The 20,963-nt window shown below is 37.4% G+C and overlaps 1 protein-coding gene across 3 annotated transcripts in view; it reads right to left on the bottom strand.

Annotated features, from left to right (window-relative positions):
* NEK11 (NIMA related kinase 11) overlaps positions 1-20,797 on the bottom strand; it is an 82,211-nt gene extending 61,414 nt beyond the window's left edge. The window contains exons 1-3 of one of the 3 annotated variants that reach the window (XM_054273469.1): positions 20,691-20,797; positions 17,348-17,603; positions 3,721-3,886 (exon numbers count right to left, since the gene is read on the bottom strand). In XM_054273469.1, coding sequence (XP_054129444.1) covers positions 3,721-3,886; positions 17,348-17,517 — 336 coding nt within the window. In that variant the 5' untranslated portion in view covers positions 17,518-17,603; positions 20,691-20,797. Of the gene's footprint in view, positions 1-3,720; positions 3,887-5,125; positions 5,275-17,347; positions 18,202-20,690 lie in introns of those variants that run through there. The other 2 variants (XM_054273471.1, XM_054273470.1) reach the window with 2 other exon arrangements.
* Positions 20,798-20,963: the final 166 nt, after the last annotated feature.

Genomic DNA, 20,963 nt, shown 5'->3' with positions numbered 1-20,963 from the left:
TTGCAGATCTATATATTCATGTGCTTCTGACATGAGTTTACAGTAATTTCTGTGGATTTCTGGTTTTAAGTTACAACATTCCAAAGTGAGTGTGTTAAAACAAAGCAAATCTGTTTTGTCATCTATCAAAAATGTGTTCCCTGACAATGTCCTGCAATTTTTTTAATTGAAATGTCTGAATCATCTCATGCTCTAGGAAAGGGAATATGGGTTCAGCTCTCCATCTGCCACCCTACTACAGCCCAGAGAGAAACTCTTCTGGGAACTTGGGACTCTCAGCAGCTGCTTCCCCTTTGCAACTCCAAATGTTCAGCAGCTTCCCCCTGGTTGCTTGCAGCAGAGAAGAGGAAGGAAAGAAAAATTCTTGCTGGGTACTCCATTGCATGGCAGCCAGATGGGCTGTGACTGAGGCTACTCATGCACCTCGAAAACAATGAGTCATTATTATAAAATAAACTGTTCCAGGCAGAAGCCCCAACCCATCCAGAGCCCAGGACCGAGGGAGTGCTCAAACATGTGTCAGCTGGCTGCTGGCCTCAGGGGACTGTGTACTATCCAGGTGAGGACAGATGAAGTGCAGCAGGCTCCAATCATCTTTTCTCCCTGTCCCAATGTGTCCCCTCTCACAATAACACGTTGCCATGAAAAACACAAAGAAAAATAAGTGCAGCACCTACAGAGTGAATACTCTGAAGTTGAGGGACAATTCCTGCAAAAGGTCCAAGGAGAACAAAAGCAGTTGAATAATGCACTACCATGTGCCTTCACATAACTGCATAGCTTTTTATCTTCAAGCAGAGAAGAATGGCCTCAATGTCCTAAAATTCATTTACCCTTGATTTTTTGTCTAGAAGAGGCAAAACAAAAACACATCATATAAGATTTGCTGAAGTATTCTTGCTGTGAAACTCTGAAAAAATTTGTTAACCCAATTTTGCATTTTGGAAGGTCTATCTAACAAAGTTCATAAGGAATTCAACAATTTAACAAATTAAGTACATACGGAGTTTCCAAGCTGCAGTTTCTATTTAAATATCAGAGTATCAAACACAACAGTAAATTAGCTAAAACAGCTTAGCATCTAGAGCTGATAACGTGAACAGGCATTGACTGCTTTAGTTATTCCTTTTGCTCAGATTTCCTTAGCATATGTGTACTCACATCACAGCTGAGACCACAGTCAAGAGACATAAATAATTGTCTGGGGGAAAAGTACAAGGAGTTCTGCCTTATAATACATTAAAATGATGCAATTTTAAAAAGCACTTTTACTTTAAAAGTACAGTGCTTTGTGAAAACTGTATATTACTGAAGTCAAATTTGTTCTACAAAATTAAATCCAAGGTTCATTAAGGCATTTTTGTTTGAAATCAGTCTTAGCTGATAATGTTTATATTACCCATAAGATTCTGATTTGGGGAAAGTATCTAAGAAGCTCAACAAATAAGATCAAAACAGAACAAATATACTTTTCTATAATTTTGATTGAATTGAGTTATAATAAAGGATGTCAAGCTGAGCCATGGAGACCAACATCACTGGTTTTCTTTCACAGGACAAGGTACAGCACGGGGCAGCTGCACTGGAGGCTCCCTCCATGCTACTCACGCCAGAATGAACAAAGCACCGTGGCTAATGAATAAGTCACAGTCCTTTGGAGAAAACAGAGTAGAGCTCAGGGGGGTAGTTCTGTTTCCATGCCAACTTAATGTGTGCTCTTTGTTTTGAGCCTGCCCAAGAGTAGCAATTACTGCCAATCTGGTAATTATTCTATGCATGAGAAACTGAACGTACTAGACTTCCAAGCAAGGATCGGGTAGCACTACATTTTTCTCATTCTCAATTTATGGATGGTTTAAACGCCTGTTTAAATCTTTCAGGTCAAAACACCCAAATCCCACCACATACAAAGGCAGGTTATAGATAAGTAAATACAAAAGTATACCTTCTGGAAATACTCCAAATAAAATAGAAAAGAAACTTTCTAGCACTGTGTGCAACTGTGCTGTGTACTGAGCATTCGATGAAATATATTGTAAAGGCATAAATGCAATGATACCACAGAACCTGTCCTTTGGGGAAAGTTAGAAGCACATCCTATTGGGCCAGGTGTCATCCTGACCTCACCTAGCAGACTCAAAACTGAAAAGACTCAGTGCATAGCCAACGAATCCATTTTGTCTTCCTTTACCTGCCTTGCTGTAATACATTCTCACCTGTTTGAGGATATGACTCCCAGATCCTCGGGTAACCCTGTACCAAAACATTTTCATGCTAGGTAGTTTATATTGCCTGCATAAAAAAAACTCAAAGCTCCAAGGAGTGATGCTTGTGATTACTGTACATATCATGCTCTTTCTTATTCACCTACAACTTTATGCCAAATGGAGGGAAAAAAAAAAGAGTAAAAAGTAAAAAGCAGGGATAGAGAAAAGACACTATAGTGCTGCTGAAATAGGTTCCTTTATTCATTCCTACATGTTTAACTGATCTGGTATTGGGTCACTTTGTACTGCTAGTAGAGAGAAAATTATGAGTGGATGGGAATAGCTGAAGAGTTAGAATAATCCTTCAGTCCTGAGCTCTGGATTTCCTCAAAGAGCTGACAATATTCTCAAATCCCAGCTGTCAGGCATTCAAGGAATGGCAGAAAAAGCTTCTGCGTGTGTTAAAATAGTATGTTAACAAATACTCAGATTGTATCACAGAACTGAACATTTCAGATTTAATTTTTAAATATCCCAGCAATAAATATGCATTCGACTATTATTAAAGAAAGCTTCCAAGGAAGAAATAAATGACAGGAATGGTACTTGTTTAATTATTCCCATGAAAGCTAAATTCTTGAAGAATTGTGATTAGTTAAGTCAAATCTGATTTGTGTGCAGGTAACCCAGCAGTCTAAGTTCATTATCTTCCAAAGCTTTTCAGCATGTCTAGCAAAGCACAGCTGAAGAGATTGCTTCACAGTTTCATAAAAAAGATCACTTTATGTATGACAGATTTTTTTTTAAAGAGCACATTTATATTTAATACAAAGTAGGAGCTTGTTTTATATAAGCTACTAAAAAACTGGCTTAAATATGCTTAAGTTCTTATTTGAAAGCTTTAAGACAGATCCCAGCAAAATGTTCTTAAACCAAATGCTGCAGTCAAAAAATTAATGGTAACTATACTATAGAAAATCCTGCTTTAATATTTGTTGTATCCACTACACTCTGGTCTTTGACTCCCACTGTTTTTCATTTTATAAAACCAATGTTGCTGCCAAACTCATCATGCATGTGATCAAGCTTAAGCTTCTCATAATCACCTCCAAACTACAAGTGAATTTTCTCTTCCTCATTTGTACCAGATTTTATTTCATGCCCCCACGCCCACAATTTCCTTCCCTCTCATCGATCACACACAAGTGGTACAACCCTTCTGAGTTCTCCACAGATCTGGCAGTGTGTCTGCATTTAAGCCTTTCATGTAGCCCTGTAAGACCAAAAGAACTTGCACTTAAAATTACCTATTTCTTCTTTTGTGCTTTATTTGTCTATGAGTCTCATATGAGCAGGTAGCATTCCTTATCTGAAAGGAACACACCTAACAAGTGGCAGATGACGTCATAAGCAACAAATAAAGACTAAAATTCAAACTAAAACATTTTATAAAATGGCATCTTAGAAGATCCTATTTTAATACACACATGCTTTCAAATTTCTTCAGTCTCACCTCACAATACTCAGTGATAATGCAGAAACTATCTCGCTCCACAAAGCTTGCATAAAATTTGACAATGGCTGGATGGTCTAATTTGGAGAGTAGTTGTGCTTCCAGATTTGCTTCAACTGTTTCATTAGGCTTTAGGTTTCCAACAGAGATTTCCTTTAGGACCTTTCTAGATGAGAAAAAAAAAAGGAAATCTTTATATTAATAAAACAAAAAAATAGATAAAAATATGTAACATCCAAAATCCCATCAAATTTCCTTAAATTTAAACTAGTAACATTGACCAACTATTGGCAACAAGAAATGATGAGGCAAATATGGGTAAAGAATGAGAATGCATTAAAAATCAAACAAATATGCTAGTCACCATATAGATTAAGCAACATATTAAAAATACTGTTTTGAAATATTTCTCCCACTAATTACCTACTGCACTATTTTCTTAAGAACATGTTTTCAGTGCTATGGATTACTGCATAATAATAAACATAAACAAAAAATCAAATCTAAGTGATTTCAAACCCACTCAGAGCATATGGCCAAGATTCATATATGAAATAAGGCGTAGCAAAAAACTGCATTTGCAGCTTCTGCCCAAGGTTCTCCATGGAGGCATGAGAAAAATCACAGAGTAATATTTCTGTGGCTGTTTTTCCAGTGATAAACTCAGGCTTGTATCCATTTTTTTTTTCTAAAGATCAGCCTGTCCGTCACCTGAGCACATAAGTGAAAAATACAAATCTAGATTTGAGGCTGGAATCTAATTATACTGTTTGAAAGATTTCTAATCTTTTAGCATTTAAAGTTTGTTTAGGAAGACCCTAAATCCCAGGTAAAATGCTGAGAAAATGTAGGGATTTTTAATTTTCTCCAGTCTTAACACATGAATGTGCCATAGGAGAATTTGTAGTTCTATACAGAAGCTGGAATAGGGCTGTTTACTGTTTACTTGACCTGGAAAAATATTAGGAAAAATATAGTGCAGGGCACATTTTGCCACGATTTTCCTGATAAAATGCTAAAAAAAGACAACACAACATTCCATTTCCATTTACTTTACCAGTTAATGAAGAATTGAGGATGGATCTTTTCTGAAGGAGATATTGAAGACTATTAGAGAATGTAATGTTTCTTTACTGAAGCAAAGTTGTGCATTTCCCCAAACTTTTGAATACATGAAAGGCAAGTTTCAGACTCAAGAGAAGCTTCCACAGCGCTTTTAGTAATTTCCCCATTCAATAGAGCATGGTTGTAAATTTACAGTAGTTAAACATGACAGTAATAAAACTACAATAATTCATCTTATCTAAGGGGAAAAAAATAAAAGCTGAGTTTCTTCACGAGAAAATTTTTTCCTAAGTCTGAACAATCAGTTTCTGACTAGCAATGTTTTATTTTTCCTATAAACTTGCCTAATCCTCATCAGGAATTGTGATGTAAAAACATGCCCTTTGATCTGTTTCCATCTTTCCATCTTCTCTGCAGACAAGCTTCACGGAACACAGACAGGCAATACCTACTGCAGTCTCCTCATCTTCAGCTGACGTGGGCCTTTACCCCTTCCTTCATAAAAATCATGTCACAGAACTGACAAACAGGATGAGTCCTTGTTAAAGACCACTTAATACAAGTTTCTTGCATACCCAAGACAGCAATAAAAGCCTGATGTGTTGATGTGTATGGAAAGCTTGTCATCTTAGTCACTCAGTGATCTTAAAGCTGTCATCAGCTGTCACACAAGATGACAGGTGTTTTTCTTATTTAAATTAATTCCCAGAAGAAGAAATCAAGAAAACATACTTCCTGTAAATAAGGTATTGGTTCTCTGCAACACAATTCTAATTCATACCCACAGCTGGAAGGCATGTGCTTCTAGAAAGAAAACTTTTGGATGCAATCGAGATTAGGCAAATCTACATGCCTCTGGTATATGTGTGTACAGTGTCTATATGTAGAGGTTTGATTTTACTGCATTAAATATGAAGAAACTAACTAGACTTCATACTTTCTGCAAAGATTTTTATAATATTTCAGTAAATACACTTAAAAATTTAAGATATATGCTTAAAAGACTCTGTGTTCATTAGGTGTTGACAAAGAAGCTATGTCAGACTCAGAAGCCTCACAGAGAAAATGGAGAGGTCTCCAGATCTGAAGTGGCTCTTTTCTATTACCTCTAAAAGAAAAACAAGGAAAATAGAAGTCTGCTGCCAGAAGCTCATCTATATAAACTAAATATACTTTTTAATACATATAACACCTAAAGAGTGACTACATTCACCCTACCCCATTTCAGTATTTACACAAGTAAATTCTACCTGAACAAGCAGCTAAAAGGGGCGCAATCTGTTCTTTATATGGCTCCTAAGATGACTCAAATTTGGCACCCCGGTGATGTCACATAGGCTGATAGATCCACAAATAAAAGCTTAGTAATCATGAGGAAACAACAAACGTTTCTTAGCTAAACCATCCTGACTGCATCTCCTCTCTACCAATAAAATCCATCTCTACGTTCTGAAGGAGACAAAACATTTCTGTTTCTATGATCCAACCTGCATTTTTATAGTTGGCTAATAATAAAGAGTGAGCCATCATTGCTCATAATTCAGACATGGTATTTGTAGATTAACTACTGAAAATGTGCCTGTATTGTGTTACTTCACTATTTTTTCTAAACTGTTTGAAGTATTTTGAACAAACCTTTTGAAAAGTGTTACAGGAACATTTATTTTGGATTTTAGGAATAATACACTCTCATGTTCAGATTTTATTAAGACTCCATCTGGAGTATACAGAGCCACCTGAAAGTCAAGTTTTTTCAAAATATCTGCCCTTATATCTTCTGCCACTTTGGGTCAAGTATTAAGCAGGATTTTAAAGGTGTAAAGATGTTTGCATGAACTAAGAAATCTCAGATTCACCACATGAACAAAGAAAATGGAGATCTAGGTGGCATACATAGAAAACCAGGTAAAGCCACAAAAATGTGGATATCCTGCAAATACAATACTTAAATACCCCTTCTGATGGAACGCTAAATGAGATATGCTAATTTAAATTGTAATATTATTATAAATTTGACTTAGTGTAGAATACAACACATAATCAGATCACAGAATTGTTTAGGTTGAAAATGACCTTTAAGATCATTGAGTCCAACCACAAGCCTCACACTGTCAAGTCCACCACTAGACCATGTATCTAAAGACAAGATAAAATGTCAATAAACACACAATTAGAAAACTTTATTACAGAAGGGTTAGCAGATATCTTAAATGCAGAACAACATCCTTAGGATTTTAACTGTGTGGAAAAAGCCTAATAATTCAATCAATACTGGAAACACACTTAAACTTATCTCAAACTGACCACAACGGAAAGAGCCTTGTTGTGAAAGCATTCATATCTGAAGAGGAAAAAAATCCAACTGTCACCACGTACATCCATGCTGGAGGAAGCTGGGCCTGGTACAGGTAACAACATCCTTCCCTTCAGGGTGGGAAAATAACAGGAGAGATGAGCCCACTCCCACATCCCAAAACACAGAAAGCAATGTCCCATCCTCTGCAGTGCCCATGCCTCAACAGGCCCACACTCCTTCCCCAGGAACACTTTCTGATTTTCATCAGCAAAACCTTGCTGGCTTGCATTGTTACACTTTGAAAAGCAGCCAAACACTGGATCTCAAAGTGCAATAATGGGGAGCAAGTGAGGAAAAAAAATCAAATCAAAATCTAATCTAATCTAATCTAAAAACCTAATCTCTCTAAAGAGAGCGAGACTTAAAGCAAGAGAAAAACAAACATGAAGGTGGAACCCTCCAGGATTCAGGCACGCAGTGGGAATCCCTTTTTGAGCTTTACTAGTGACTGACAATACACCACAGCAGTGTTTATCTCAGTCTATTTCCACTGATCTTTTACAACCCATCTGGTATTTGTTTACATCAGTGACATACTTTATTATTATATAATTTGGTTTATTGGATCAGATGCAATTCTTAAAAGGCAGTGTTTCTCAAAATGTACTTTGTTTATTGAGTAAACTGCAATATGAATTATTGCCTAGGTAAATTTGCTTGCTGAGAAGGAAGCAAAAGAAATATAATTCTTCTAATTTCAAGAATAAATAGGTCTGATAAAATAACAGAAAAAATGTGATCTAGGAATATATGATCAAAAGTTGAAGCTTTTAATTAAACAGCTTCATTTTACAAAGGCAATTTTTCAGTTAACTGCAGTTAATTACAATTTTATTTAGGTTTTGAGTTGCCACTATGGAGAATTGAGACATAACCCATAACTGTGTGCTCTATTTCTCTCTGTGCTGACCTTTGCAGGACAGCCATTTCACCCTGGTAACTCCTCAGTACAAGGACAAGGTGCAATTCAGTAAAAATGCATCACCTCTTACTGGGTCTGTAACTGGATCTGAAATTGGTCACAAACAATGAAATTAAAGGAGTGCCTGTCTAATTAATGATGCCTTCTATTCTACTTATCAAATGGCAAACAGAGAAGGTACAGCTTTGCAAATGGGAACCAAAATAAAGAAGAGGAGACAACCTTCATGCAGAAAGTTTGCATTAAGCCTCCACACTATTAAAACTGTAAGGGAAATATGGTAACAAAGGCACCACATGCCTATAGACAGAGCAAAGTCACCCACCATTACTACTACTACTTTTCTGCAGTTGACAGCTTAGCAACAACAATTCAAATGGTCATTATTTATATTTTATCCATCATATTTGGAACACCAGTGTCTGTATGGTCAGATAATTTAGAGACATGCATCTATCTCTTAGAGGAAAAGGAAGCTGGTGAAACCATGAAATACAGTTAGTCAGCATACACTAATCAGTACCACCTAGAAGAATTCTTAGCTGTAGCTGAGGAAAGAAACACAGTAAATGAAGAGCATTTGATTTCTCTGGGAAAATCAAGAGGATTACCACACTTCCAGTGAAAAGCAAACAAGCGCTGTTTGGTATTCCTCCTTCCATACACTTACTTACTTATTATCCAAAGCATTTCAGATCCAAATATTACTACAAAACTTCTAAAATTGAATTGAAACTTGGGCTTCCCATGCCCACTGTGGATTTATTAGTCAAGCCTTAACTCCTTTTCAATACCAAGTATTGCTGCATAGCTTCTTCAATCAAATGCTGCACTTTTGTCATCCCCCTGGACATTACTGACTTCCTAGCAGTGCCAAAAGAGTCATCAGCAACTCGTTTTTTCTGTTACCCAAAATATCCTATTCACTGTTCATGAACATTCACAGACACTGAGAACTAATCCCCGAGTTAACCACTATGGATTCAATCACTATATGAGCACTGTAATATCTGCAGATGGATTAAATATAATTTCATTTTCTGAATAAGCACTTTAACTAATTTAACCTTGCTTTAATATCTTTGAATGGCAATGAGATTTCTTAAATTTGCAAGTGAAATTGATGATTCACTCTCCATTTCCATCAGCAAGCCACAATTACAGCATTTACAAATATTTTTCAAGATGCCAAATTTTCAAATGTTCTAACATATGCACTAACACTGAACAGGCCAACTCATGATGAAAACAGTTTATGCTTATTTGAAAATTAACAATTCCTAATTAGTATCCCAAAAATGTAGAATATATTTTGTGGAAAGTGAGTACTGTTGAAATAAGTTAGCCTCAAGGAATACAGGTTATATCATTTTCTTCTGCACTGAAAAAAGTCACTTATACAAAGGGGCATAACTCAAATTATTTTTGGTCAGCCATATGTGCCAATTTTGGAAAAAAACCCCAGTAATTAAAAGGCAAAGCAGAGCAACTGTATTACCTTCCATAGAACCAAACAAGTGATTAAATTGAATTATTTATTTAGATATAAAAATACATTTATTGGGAATAATTCTTTGGGATACTTTGGGTAGCCATCTACATTGATTTAAAAAGGCAGAATAAAAGTAGGCATTGATTAATAAAGGATGAATTTTTCTCTAAAGCCATATTTTTGAAATTAGAACTTTTTCTTAGAGAGAAATGGAAAAATAAAATGTAAATACATTTATAGTCCATTCATATGTTTCAGCTCTAAATCAAATACTAATAGACTGTGATTAAACACAAGAAATTTATGTCTTAACAGAAAAATTAAGAGATGAGATACTGACTAATACCTGTTAATGCACTTCTATTTAGCAATACTTTAGGGTTACATGTTGCATTATCCCCCTCTACTGTTCACCCGACCTTTTTCCTGCAGCTCAGTCTTGCTTAACAATGCAAGTAAACACCATGCTGTCCCTAACCTAAATGGGATTTTTCAGAAATACAGCAAGGACTAAATAATTGTTTTATTCTCTGTATCTTTGAAGACTTAAATCACACAACAAATCCTCCAAACCAGTATTGTGATTTCATTACACAGACAATATCCTTTACAATTAACTGCTCTCTGCTAATTAACATTTGCTTTCAAACAAGAGGAGACACCATTACAGAACTCAAGACTGAATGCAGAATTTAGTCTTCAAGCTTTATAATATGATTAAGCATCTCATAATTGCCATGTTATAACTCTTCACCTGGGCAGAACATCTGCCAAAAAAGAATTTCCCTTCTGTAAGAACTAATTTGAATTTTTAAATTAGTTTCAATCAGAAATTTTGAAAAAAGATCCTCATATCATGATCTATATTCATCAGTTCACAGAAAACAGACTATTTTGAACAAGAGGAGTTCTGAAGGGAAACCAGATATACTAAAAATTGCTGTAAGAATGCATTCCACATAGTTTCAACTAAAACACTTGTTAATGCAAAATTTAACTAGTTCTCTTCTGAATTTAAATATATTTGTAAGCAGAATTATGTTCCTTTCACTGTTGCAAGGATATTTATGTCAACAGTATTGTCCTTCCAGAGGAACTCAATCCCAAAAGTAATTTAAACAGTAATTGCTGCAACTTTAATGAGAAAATTCACTCTCCCTACTTGACTCTTTCCGTCAGGCATCTCCTTCAATGTTTATTTTTGATATGCATTCAAGTATCTATAGTACCAAAAAAAAAAAAAGGAGAGGACTGTCTAAAAAGATAAAAGCATGGTTTATAGATTTACAAAAGCACATTACTAAACAGTCTACAATCAAAGGCAAAGGGAATCAAGCAACGCTGAGGAAATTCATTGCATATAACATCCATTGTTAGATAAAAATCTTTTAATACTTTTAAGCCCTTCTGAGTATGATACTCTGGTCTTAACAGCCAGTGAAACACATGCAATTCAAAACTTAAGCAACTACCCAGCAACATTAAAAAGTTTTAGAACACTTGAAGGGCACACTGTGGATGTAAGCAAAACAATGAACTAGGAATTATAGTTACTAGTAAGTCACATAAGCACAGCAACAAAACAGAAAAAAAATAGGGAAAAGTACAGCGACTGTCCAGCAAATCCAGAATTTATTCCACTCACTGCAGCAGTTTTATCATTACAATGTACTGAATGCAACAAAAAACTGGAGACTCATTCTGCATGGAAGAATTTCAAACCACCCTGATGCAGGCTTGAGAGGAAACACCTTGCCAACAAGGGTAGCCTGTAAGACAACACAGTAGATAGACATATTCAAATATTTCAAACACCTACAGTATCTTTGAGGCAGGTGGCCACAGCTCAACCTAAATAATAATACTGCACCTCTCCCCATTTTCTTACTAAAACTAGCTTACAAATGCATGAAAATTAGTTTCAGCAAAATGAATGAGACAGAAGCAATCTCAAGGCATTTGCTTAATTACAAAATCATTAAATTCTGTCTCTGCCGTGCACCTCAAAGCAAGGTAATTCACCAATAATGCCTTAAGCACAGCTCTCCACCCAGTGTTGAAAATGTTACTTGGAGACAACTCTCAAAACAATGAACTCATCCACCAGCTCTGCTCACTGCCTGCACATCAGACCAGAAGGTGGTGAGTGCTGCAGCACCGAGCTCCTGGGAGCTTGGCTCTGTGGGGGACAAGATTCATTGTAGACCCAAGCAGTATTTCCTTTAAAGCACATTGCCTCCCACTTATACATGTTAAAGGTCTAGTTAGAATCCTCCCCAGTCAAATGGACAAGTACCACCAAAAAAGTAGGGTACTTACTGTTGCAGTAAGGTAGAAAATTCATAAAGGCTTCATAAAATCAAGCCTGCCCTCCTGGAATTAGTTGCTGGCCTTGTCAAAGCTAGCATTTTGCAAGTTTTGTGAAAGCAATCCTGTTGTGAGCAATTCATTAACATAACAAGCTATTCCTGGGTAAAAAACAGCTTGCACCTGCATAAACTGATTTTGCACCATTACATAGAAAAATGAAAACTATCTTTCACAAAAGACTTCCCTGCACGTATACACCGAGAGTTTGAGTGACCAATCAATACAGAAAAACAAATTGTTACTAACAAATAAAATAATTGGCAAGAAAACTACTAACCAATTAGAGCCCCACACAGGGTCTGTAAAAGTCTATAAAAAGGAGTTATGTGAATAACATTGTGGCCTTTTTCCACCATGAAGAAAATGGAGTCCTGTGTGATTTATTCCCATACTTAGTCCAAGAAAGGTGTACTAAAAGGAAAGCAGTACAAAAAAAACCTTTAAAAATAAACACCACCAAAGCTCATAAAGGTGACTGAGCAGATGTAAAGGTTGTGTCAGACAGCACTGAGGAGGATTGCACAGACACCTGTGTTACAAAAGCCAAACAAAGGGTCTCGACATGTTCCAGTATGGATCTTCTGCTTCCACAGAATGCTGGGTTTTATGGTTTTGGTTATGAGGGAACTAGAAAATTTAACACAGTAATTGCCTGTGTAAAGGACTGCAGCATGGCTGTGACTTTAAACTGCCAAATCCATCACCAGCATGGGCAGGGTGAAATCTCACATCTTGTGCTTCAAAGCCAAGCTACCCTGCAGTACCCATAGAGTCTTATCCAGCACAGGGGTACTTCCATTGAGCTGGAGGAGCCCTACTGTGCCATGCTGAGCTGCAGGAAAAGTTGGGCACTGACAGGGATGCAGGAGGTAGGGACTAAAGCACCTTCCCACATGGATTCCAGTGAGAGCTGCTTTGGGTGATTCCAAGGTTATCAAACTTGTCTTTGAATCAGGATTGTATTGGGCTGCACTAGATCTGAAATCAGTGTGGCCATAGCTGAGGCTGCCTGCTAAACTTGAAGCAAAACATTCACAGTTTCACTCCCTGGCAACCTCCATTGCAGGTGTACTCTGAAATAAAGCATGAGAGCATCAGCTGCCCTTACACAACTTCAGCAAGGAAATTACTTGGACACTTTGCTCTAGGCTTTGACTGCTGTAACACTGCTCACAGAATATGAAAGTCATGCTTGGCCACTCAAGTGGAAAGCTCATGAAGGCTCACTTCTCAAACTGCTCTAGCTAAATCCACAAGGTCAATGCTTTTATGGTCTCTTATTTGGGCCAAGCATGACCGTACCCCATCAGCAGGCATGGCACAGCAGCTGAGCCTTACATGAAAAAGCACAGGTACACATGACAGAACCAAGCACTTTTCACTAAGAAAAGCTTATTTAAAAATAAACCACAATCAGGAAGGTCCAACAGCAAATGTACCTTTGATCCGTTTTCAAGAGGATCGTGAGTATTCTTTCACAAATCCAAAATGCCCTATAAATTCCAGTTTTACTTTCTGGGGTTTTTTATTAAACAAAGGAGAAGAATAAAGGAAAGCAGTGTAATTAGATGAATATGCACACAACAAATGGCAGGGAGTAATTTGTTTCTGTTTTAATCAATTCAGTGTCAAATGACCATTCCATTGGAATACCTTCAGAGAAGCAAACAGGCAGCAAACACAGGGATTTGACAACACAGCAATCTGCTGTCACTTGGATATTCATAAGGAACAAATTGCTCCCACCTTTAGATTTTATATCATTTGTTATAAGAAGTCATAAATAATTGAAAGTCACATGATAAATTATTCAGCTAAGCCCACAGTTTCCAAGGAATCCTAGCATGAGTCTGGATTAAAGCTAAAATGCAAATCAGATGCAGAATTTGAGCTGACACCCCACAGTTTCCACACAGTGGAGCAGTCCAGGGAGTTTGGCTCTTGTCAGCATGTCCCTTCCACCACAGGGACACGTAAATACCTTGTGAATATTTATGAACTAGCAGTCCCTATTGCCTGCTGTGTGCTTCAGCTGCTTGCCCATACTTGGTTATGAATCAGTGACACTTAACCCAGAGCTTCCCTCGGCACAATTGATCAGGACATTCATTTTCTTTAAGTAAAGGTGCTGTCCTTCAAGGCTAGTGCTGAACTTATCTCTGCCATAAACCATTTTGTCTTTAACCATAATTACCTGTTATCATTAACAGAGAAGATATTCAGGGGACTAGCATAGAAGTGACTGCAGAAATATTACTTAGTTGTAAAAATGCTGCTACAATCCAGCTACTTTCTTTATACAAACCAAATTATCTGCTTTGGGTAGGTCTAGGGCCAGGAACAAACAAATATCAAATAATCCACAAACTAAGACATCATGTCTAAACTGGAACTAAGAAGCTTGCTTTTGTACAGATGTGTCTCTTGTGCTTAACTGACTTTAGGGTCTAAGATATGAATTCTGATTCTAGTTTCTTCCAAAAGAAGGGGAGAAATTGATAATCTCTCTCCTGTATAGATTGTTTAGTACATGAGAGACTTTGTTCATAGTGAAGAACCTCCCAGGTTCTGACCTCTCTATGAGGGCATTCTTTTTGTTATCTACTCTGCTGCTTTCACATAAATTGCAGGGACTTGTATCTGAGATATTTAACCCCCTGTCATACTCAATGAGAATCAAACAACAGGAACAAAAGTTCTTCCACCAGAAAATAAAATTTACCAAAAAAACAAACAATCAAAAAAACAACAAACAAAAAACTAACCAACCAAAAAAAACCAGATAGGAACTTAAAGCTACAGGCAAGGAATGTGTCATAGAATGCAACACTTAAGAGGGACTTGTAGTAAGGGATCTACATATGCTACTACACTTGTGGTACTTCATAACTTATTGTTTATAGATCAGGCAAGTCAACTATATCATACTGATCTACTATGGTATAAGAAAGTCAATAATCCTGATCCCATCCATACAAAGAACTGGAGAGAAGCATGAAGATGGCATGTACTTCTTAGAAAGGCAGGCACTGCTGGCCTGAAAATCTTATGTGAAATAAATCTGTTCGTTTGGGGTATGCCCCAAATAATCAACTCTCTCTTCTTCCCAGCTGAAGCAACTCTGTGCATAACACTTAACTCACCACAGATATGATCCTTGAGAGGTAACAAAATAGAAGGCACAACCTAAAACTGTTTATTTCATGCAGAAGCTTTGCTGAGCATACTTGAAATCAGATGACAATCACTGTTAGTCTCTGCATTAACTAATTCTGTAGACAGTGATTAATGGAAAATCAAGAAAGATATCCCTGAACAGCTCCCATAGCAATATGTCACTTTTATTCTGAGTTAGTATTCCTGTGATTTATTCCTATATTTTTTCAGAGTGCTTTAGACTATTGTAGTTTTCAGGAGATTACCTGTGGCTGAATTTACACTGTATATAACATTAATCTCAACACATTCTAGATCATCTCTGAAACAATAAAAATAGAATTCTAATTCTGCAGAAATCACAGTTTTGTTGTTTGTGGGTTTATTTCTATCAAAGTGCCTTCACTATTAAGATCATTCTTTTTAACCACATAGATTTTCATTCAAAAATATCTACAACATAAGCAACAACCAGACGGTTCCATATGAGATTATCTGAAAGCAGTATTGAAACGTGACTCTAGCATATTTTAACACCTTAAGAAACCAACATTTCTAAATCCTACACTCTGTATCATCATAAATATAATGATAAATAACCTGTGCTTTCATGCTCAGCTGGGACAGTATTTTTGTCATCCACTAGCATATAAGTGACAGAAATTTGGGGGGATTCCCTCGTCAATTCACGCTTGAGGCAAGGAAGGAATGAACTGTGATAGGCGAGCACCCCCTCGTGATGGAAGGCTTAAACACAGCAATGTGCATCTCAGAGCACTTGGGCTGGTTAAATGCTGATGTATTTCTATTGTACTGTGGTCACAAAAAGAGACTGATAAAAAATTAAAACTAAAACCAAAAACATTTCATTTGATATTCAGTCTCTGTCCTGAAGATAGCAGAGCACAGACTCAGGCTCATCCCTAACAAAATGCAGGTATCAAATGCTGCAGTCAATGAATGTTTGTTCAAGGCAATTCAAAATTCTTAAGAAGAAAATGAAAATAACCACTTAAAAGTTTACGGCATGTTCCTTGTTTTGAGGTTTGGCAGGTTGTGCTATAGCAGCAAATGTGCGAGACCCACATTTCACTACACTGTTAATATTATAAGAATGAGTTTAGTAACAGCTGAATTCTGAAGTGTCCTAGAAGCTCAGGTAGTTCCTGTCATCCCATTTTTTAACATAAAAATAAAATGAAAAATACTGGTTTATTCGTTTTAATGAAATATTTCATTAAAGAACATTTTTTTGAGAAAAGCGAAGCTAAGTCTGTGAGAAAGTCAAAACTGTTTAAGCAATGTGAAATAAAGCTAAAAGTTTAGAGGACACTAACCGTAATCCAAGGACCTGAGAAGCTGCAAACTGATGTAGAAGGAAAACAACTGACAGAATTATGTCTTGGTTACACTCTTATTAAAGCAATATTGCCAATAATGGGTAGCCATAAGCAGCAAAAGTGAGGCACAAATGAATCAGAAAAAGCCCTTTAATCATATAAGTGCTCAGTAATGTGTCCATCAATAAGGACCAGTAAATCCCCCCTTTTTAAAGGAGTTATATATTTCTGGCTGAGGACCAACTTGATTAGATGTTTCTGACTTTAGACAAAGAGCCTTACAAATATTTTTGAATAAAACAAAAATATTTATAGTTAAATTTCACTTGGTGTAAGTATCAAGGTAGACAAACAATTCTACACAAGAGGAAGTCCAGCCACAAACCAACATCAAACCCACACACAGGAATGTCAACACTCTGAAAATGTTCTTTTCTCATTGTGGCTTCAGGATCCCAAAGGGTTTATCAATAAAACTGATGAGACTTCTCCAATTTCAGGCAAGCTAAAAAAAAATCAAGATTTGCTGGCAATTGAAAAAAAAAAAAGTCAAACTTTCTACCAGTTAAGTATGCAGCAAATAGAAAGGCGTTTACTGGAATTTCTGTACCTCTTCCTTCTCAGGTTGCATTCAGACAACTCAGTTATAAAATTAGGTCATCAATACTGTACAGATTTTTTTTGAGACCCCTCCAACAAAGATCTGAGTCTTTACAGTAACACAGAATCAATTCCTGAATTGATCATCCAATTAAGCATTATCAAAAAAAATCTGCTTCTACCTTACATCCTCACCAAAGTTAGACAGTTAAGGTTGCAACGTAACACCAAACTGAGAGATGAGACACAAATACAAACAAAATATCTACAAAGCAAGAAATATGTTCCAAACATTTTTATTTAAAGCATGTGAAGGGTTTACTTACAATTCTTCTCCTTGTTTTGCTTTTTTGTCATTAACCAAATACACACTTCCAAAGCTTCCATTGCCAAGTTTCCTCTGAATAGTGTATCTTCTTGCAATCACAGCATCTGAGCAAGCAGAATTAAATCTGGCAACAGTGACATGCTTAGCAGTTTCTTGAAACTTCAGCATTTCTCTGTGTAACAAAAACTACACAAATTTCTCAAGGATGTAGCTTTCAAATCCTTTTATTCTTCCATGGATGTTCACAGAAATCACTTGAAACAGAAAAATATTGATTTGTCAATGTATATTTCTTATTAAACTTCTCATTTAATTCTGTGGCAGTGTTTACAGTACCCAGCTTGCAGCAAACACAAATTAAGTGGAATCATTAGGTGCTAAACTGCAGGCAGCAGACTTGATAAACAAACTCCAGATAAAGTAGATGACATAGTCAGTCTTCCTCTAAATGAACCTTAAATTAATTCACTGAACTGATAGCAAAGTTCTGCTAGATATGGCACTCTTCCTCACCACCTGTCTTTATAACACCACAGTACCTGACACCAAAAATATCTGCATTTCAGGATGCTAATTTCAAGATTTTTGTACATATTGAAGCATAACCTCCACTCCTAATTTGATTCTCTCCCATCTCTGTTTTCTCTGCTCTTATATTTACCCCTCAGATTTCACCATCTGTTCCTGTGCTGACCTCACAACTTCACCATGACTCACTACTAGTATCTTCTGCAAATCAGTTTTACAGAAAATCTGCAAGACTTCCAATCAAACCCAACTCTGCCTAAAGTTCATTTCTCCTTCACTGTGCCCTTTCATAACTCCCCTTTCCAACCTTTCCAACAAGTCAGCTTTGGTTGGGAATTCTTGTCTAACTGAGGTCCTAATTCTGCAAATATAAGGACTGCAAAGGCCAAGCTCTGGCATTTCTGTGGTTTTCAACAGCTCAACATGAGCTCAGAGTAACTTTGTTTACTCAGCCTTCCTCATTCCAAATGAAAAAGGGGAGGTGTTTCACTGCACATAACAAAACAATATTGTTTTCATTGCTTTATATAATGCTACATGCATCATTTTGCTGGAAGATCCTTTGGAACAAGCAAAGGTCTTGCAAGATCAGTGTTGCTGTTGTTACCACCCACCAGCACTGCAAAGCAGCAGGCCCACACTGGCCTTGCTCACCACATCATTTCAAGGCAAGCACATAAACAGGATTTTCCTTGTCTTGGTGGTGGTTTTGGAAGAGCAAAGACAAACTGCCTAATTTTAAAAGCTGTACAACCTTAGGTTACAGTCACTGGCTTCTCTGCCAAATGAATGCAGAGCCTAAATTAGGCTAACAGATTTGTATCTTGCAACAACAAAGTAAGTGTGTGTGTGTGCGTGTGTGTGTGTGTGTGTGTGTGTGTGTGTACAGGCACAAGAACCTATTTACCATTTACCTATTTTCACACCCATCTGCTGAGCTGCTGTCACACTGTACCAAAAAGCCTGACATTGCACTGTCACCATGTTATGAAACACAGATAAATTTTAATTACCACAGGACATCTTAATAATACAAACCCTGCATGTTTTTTAAACTACAGCATTCCTAATACCATTTCTTTGTTCTCTTTCAGCAACACTGACAAGAAATTTGAAATGCCAATGTTAAGGAAAGAAAATCAGCTAGAAAATTATTTCTCTGTAACTCCAAATCTGTCTGAAGGAGCCCAAATAGATCATGTTGAGGTGTAGAGGAGGGGAGGGCAGAAAGATGAACTCCATAAAATATTATGTTGCCAATTCTAGAAAGCTTGTGCAATTTTCATTTACTGTTATATTCTCATAATTACTGTGTTATGCATGCCTTCATAAATTCCTTTAGAAATAAGTGCACGTAGAAATTCTGCTGAGCTATCTATATTTTTTTTTTCTTTCTGAAGTCATTTAACATAGCTCACCTTCAAATTTTCCTACTTAGTTGGGCCTAGGAATGTATGACAATCCTTCACACCACAAAACCATGCTTAAGATCAAGTCGCTTACTGAGTTTAACTTCTGTGCTTTATTTCTAATAATGCCTCCCACCTTTCACTCTCTATGCTTCAAGTTCCTTCCCTATATAATAATAGTAATAATTATCATGTAACTTTGTGAAATGCTTTAGTGTCTGCTGCTGAAGAGTGTTAGAGGCAGGGGTCAGTGACTGCCATTGTGGCATCACAGGTGCATTTTAATGGCACAGCAGAGGTGGATTGCTGAGCACTGCCTCTGGAAGAAATGCCTTTTAGGAGCCAACAGACCTTAAAGATTGACTCAGCCATAAGACTGATGGATTCTTCAAGAAGTACATGAACCACAGCCTCTCCTTCCTCACTCAAACCTTTAGCCCAACCTTCCTTGTGTTCCTTTCCTACCAGTGTCCACCTCCCACTGAGCAGGTGATTCCCAAGAAGCAACATCAATTGCTTCAATAAAGTTCAGAACAACTAGAGATAGCACAAAGCAATCAAGTCCCCAGCTCTCTTTTCGTAAAAAACACAAATCTCAGTATACCCTATCCAGTATCTTTGGTAAGGAGTTTCCTTTGTGCCACGCACCATTCCCAAGTCCCATCCCAGAGCCAGGCAGCCTGCTGATGCCAACCAAACCAATGCAATTAGATTGTCTGGATCACTATTTTTTAATATTTTCTTCCCTGGCCAGAATTAAATCTTCCTTTTTGTGCTTCAAACTAAAGGAAAGTGCTGGTTAAGGTTTCATAGCTCCACCTACACATGCTGAGTGCAAACCATCTCAACTTCTTCCCTGACCTTTCTTAGTTTCTGTAAGATTAACCTTCAGGTTTCTTTAGCAACAGCTAAGATACTCTGACATTTTCTGCTTCCAAGATAATCCCTTCTTTGCCAATCAAGGCCATTTTCCAATTTTATCAGGTTTTCTTTCTATTCCTTACAAACCATTGTTTTACATTAACATTTGTCACCCTTCATCCCCTGCAGCACAAATTCTTAAGTCTTTAGCTCTAAATATCTTCAGTATTTACCACCTTGATTTTTTTTCCTGGTGATTACTTCCCCGGCCTGCTCCTTTAAAAAAAAAAAAAAAAAAAAAAAAAAAAAGACAAAAGAGAGATTTTCCTTGTTTTTTTCCTTAATGGAAAAAAATTTATAAAATTAACTTTTTAACACTGGCTCCGAAATGATAACTAAATTTTATTACTAGTGCTGGTAGCAGAGGAGTTTGAGGATGACGGTAAAAGGGGGACAAATGCACTCGACTGTCAAATTTAGCATCTCTCTGGCGCACATTCGGGAAGCCGAGATTCCCTAGCACAACTTCAGGGATGTTATTACCTTGTTTCAAGACTGTATAAGACTCAAAACACCGGGTAGTACCCACATAGCGAGGAGCGAGGGCGGCGTCCCCGTTCCTCACCCCTCCGGGACAGGTGGCACTCCCTGTGCCGCACGTCCCCGCCGCTTCCCGCCGCTCCAGCGCCCGTCCCGCCGGCGGGGCTGCGGTGCCTGGGGGTGCCCAGCTTGGGGCCGGCCTGGGGCCGGCAGGGCGGGAGCGGCCGCCGCTCCCGGAGCTCTCAGCGCTCCCGGGGCCCTCAGCGCTCCCGGCCC

Source organism: Melozone crissalis, unplaced genomic scaffold (assembly GCF_028551555.1).
Source record: "Melozone crissalis strain CALT ecotype California unplaced genomic scaffold, PUWL_Pcris_2 ptg000016l_1, whole genome shotgun sequence".
In the NCBI taxonomy this organism is placed as follows: Eukaryota; Metazoa; Chordata; class Aves; order Passeriformes; family Passerellidae; genus Melozone; species Melozone crissalis.
The sequence above is the reverse complement of the archived record's forward strand: the minus strand, read 5'-3'. Positions and strand labels throughout refer to the sequence as shown.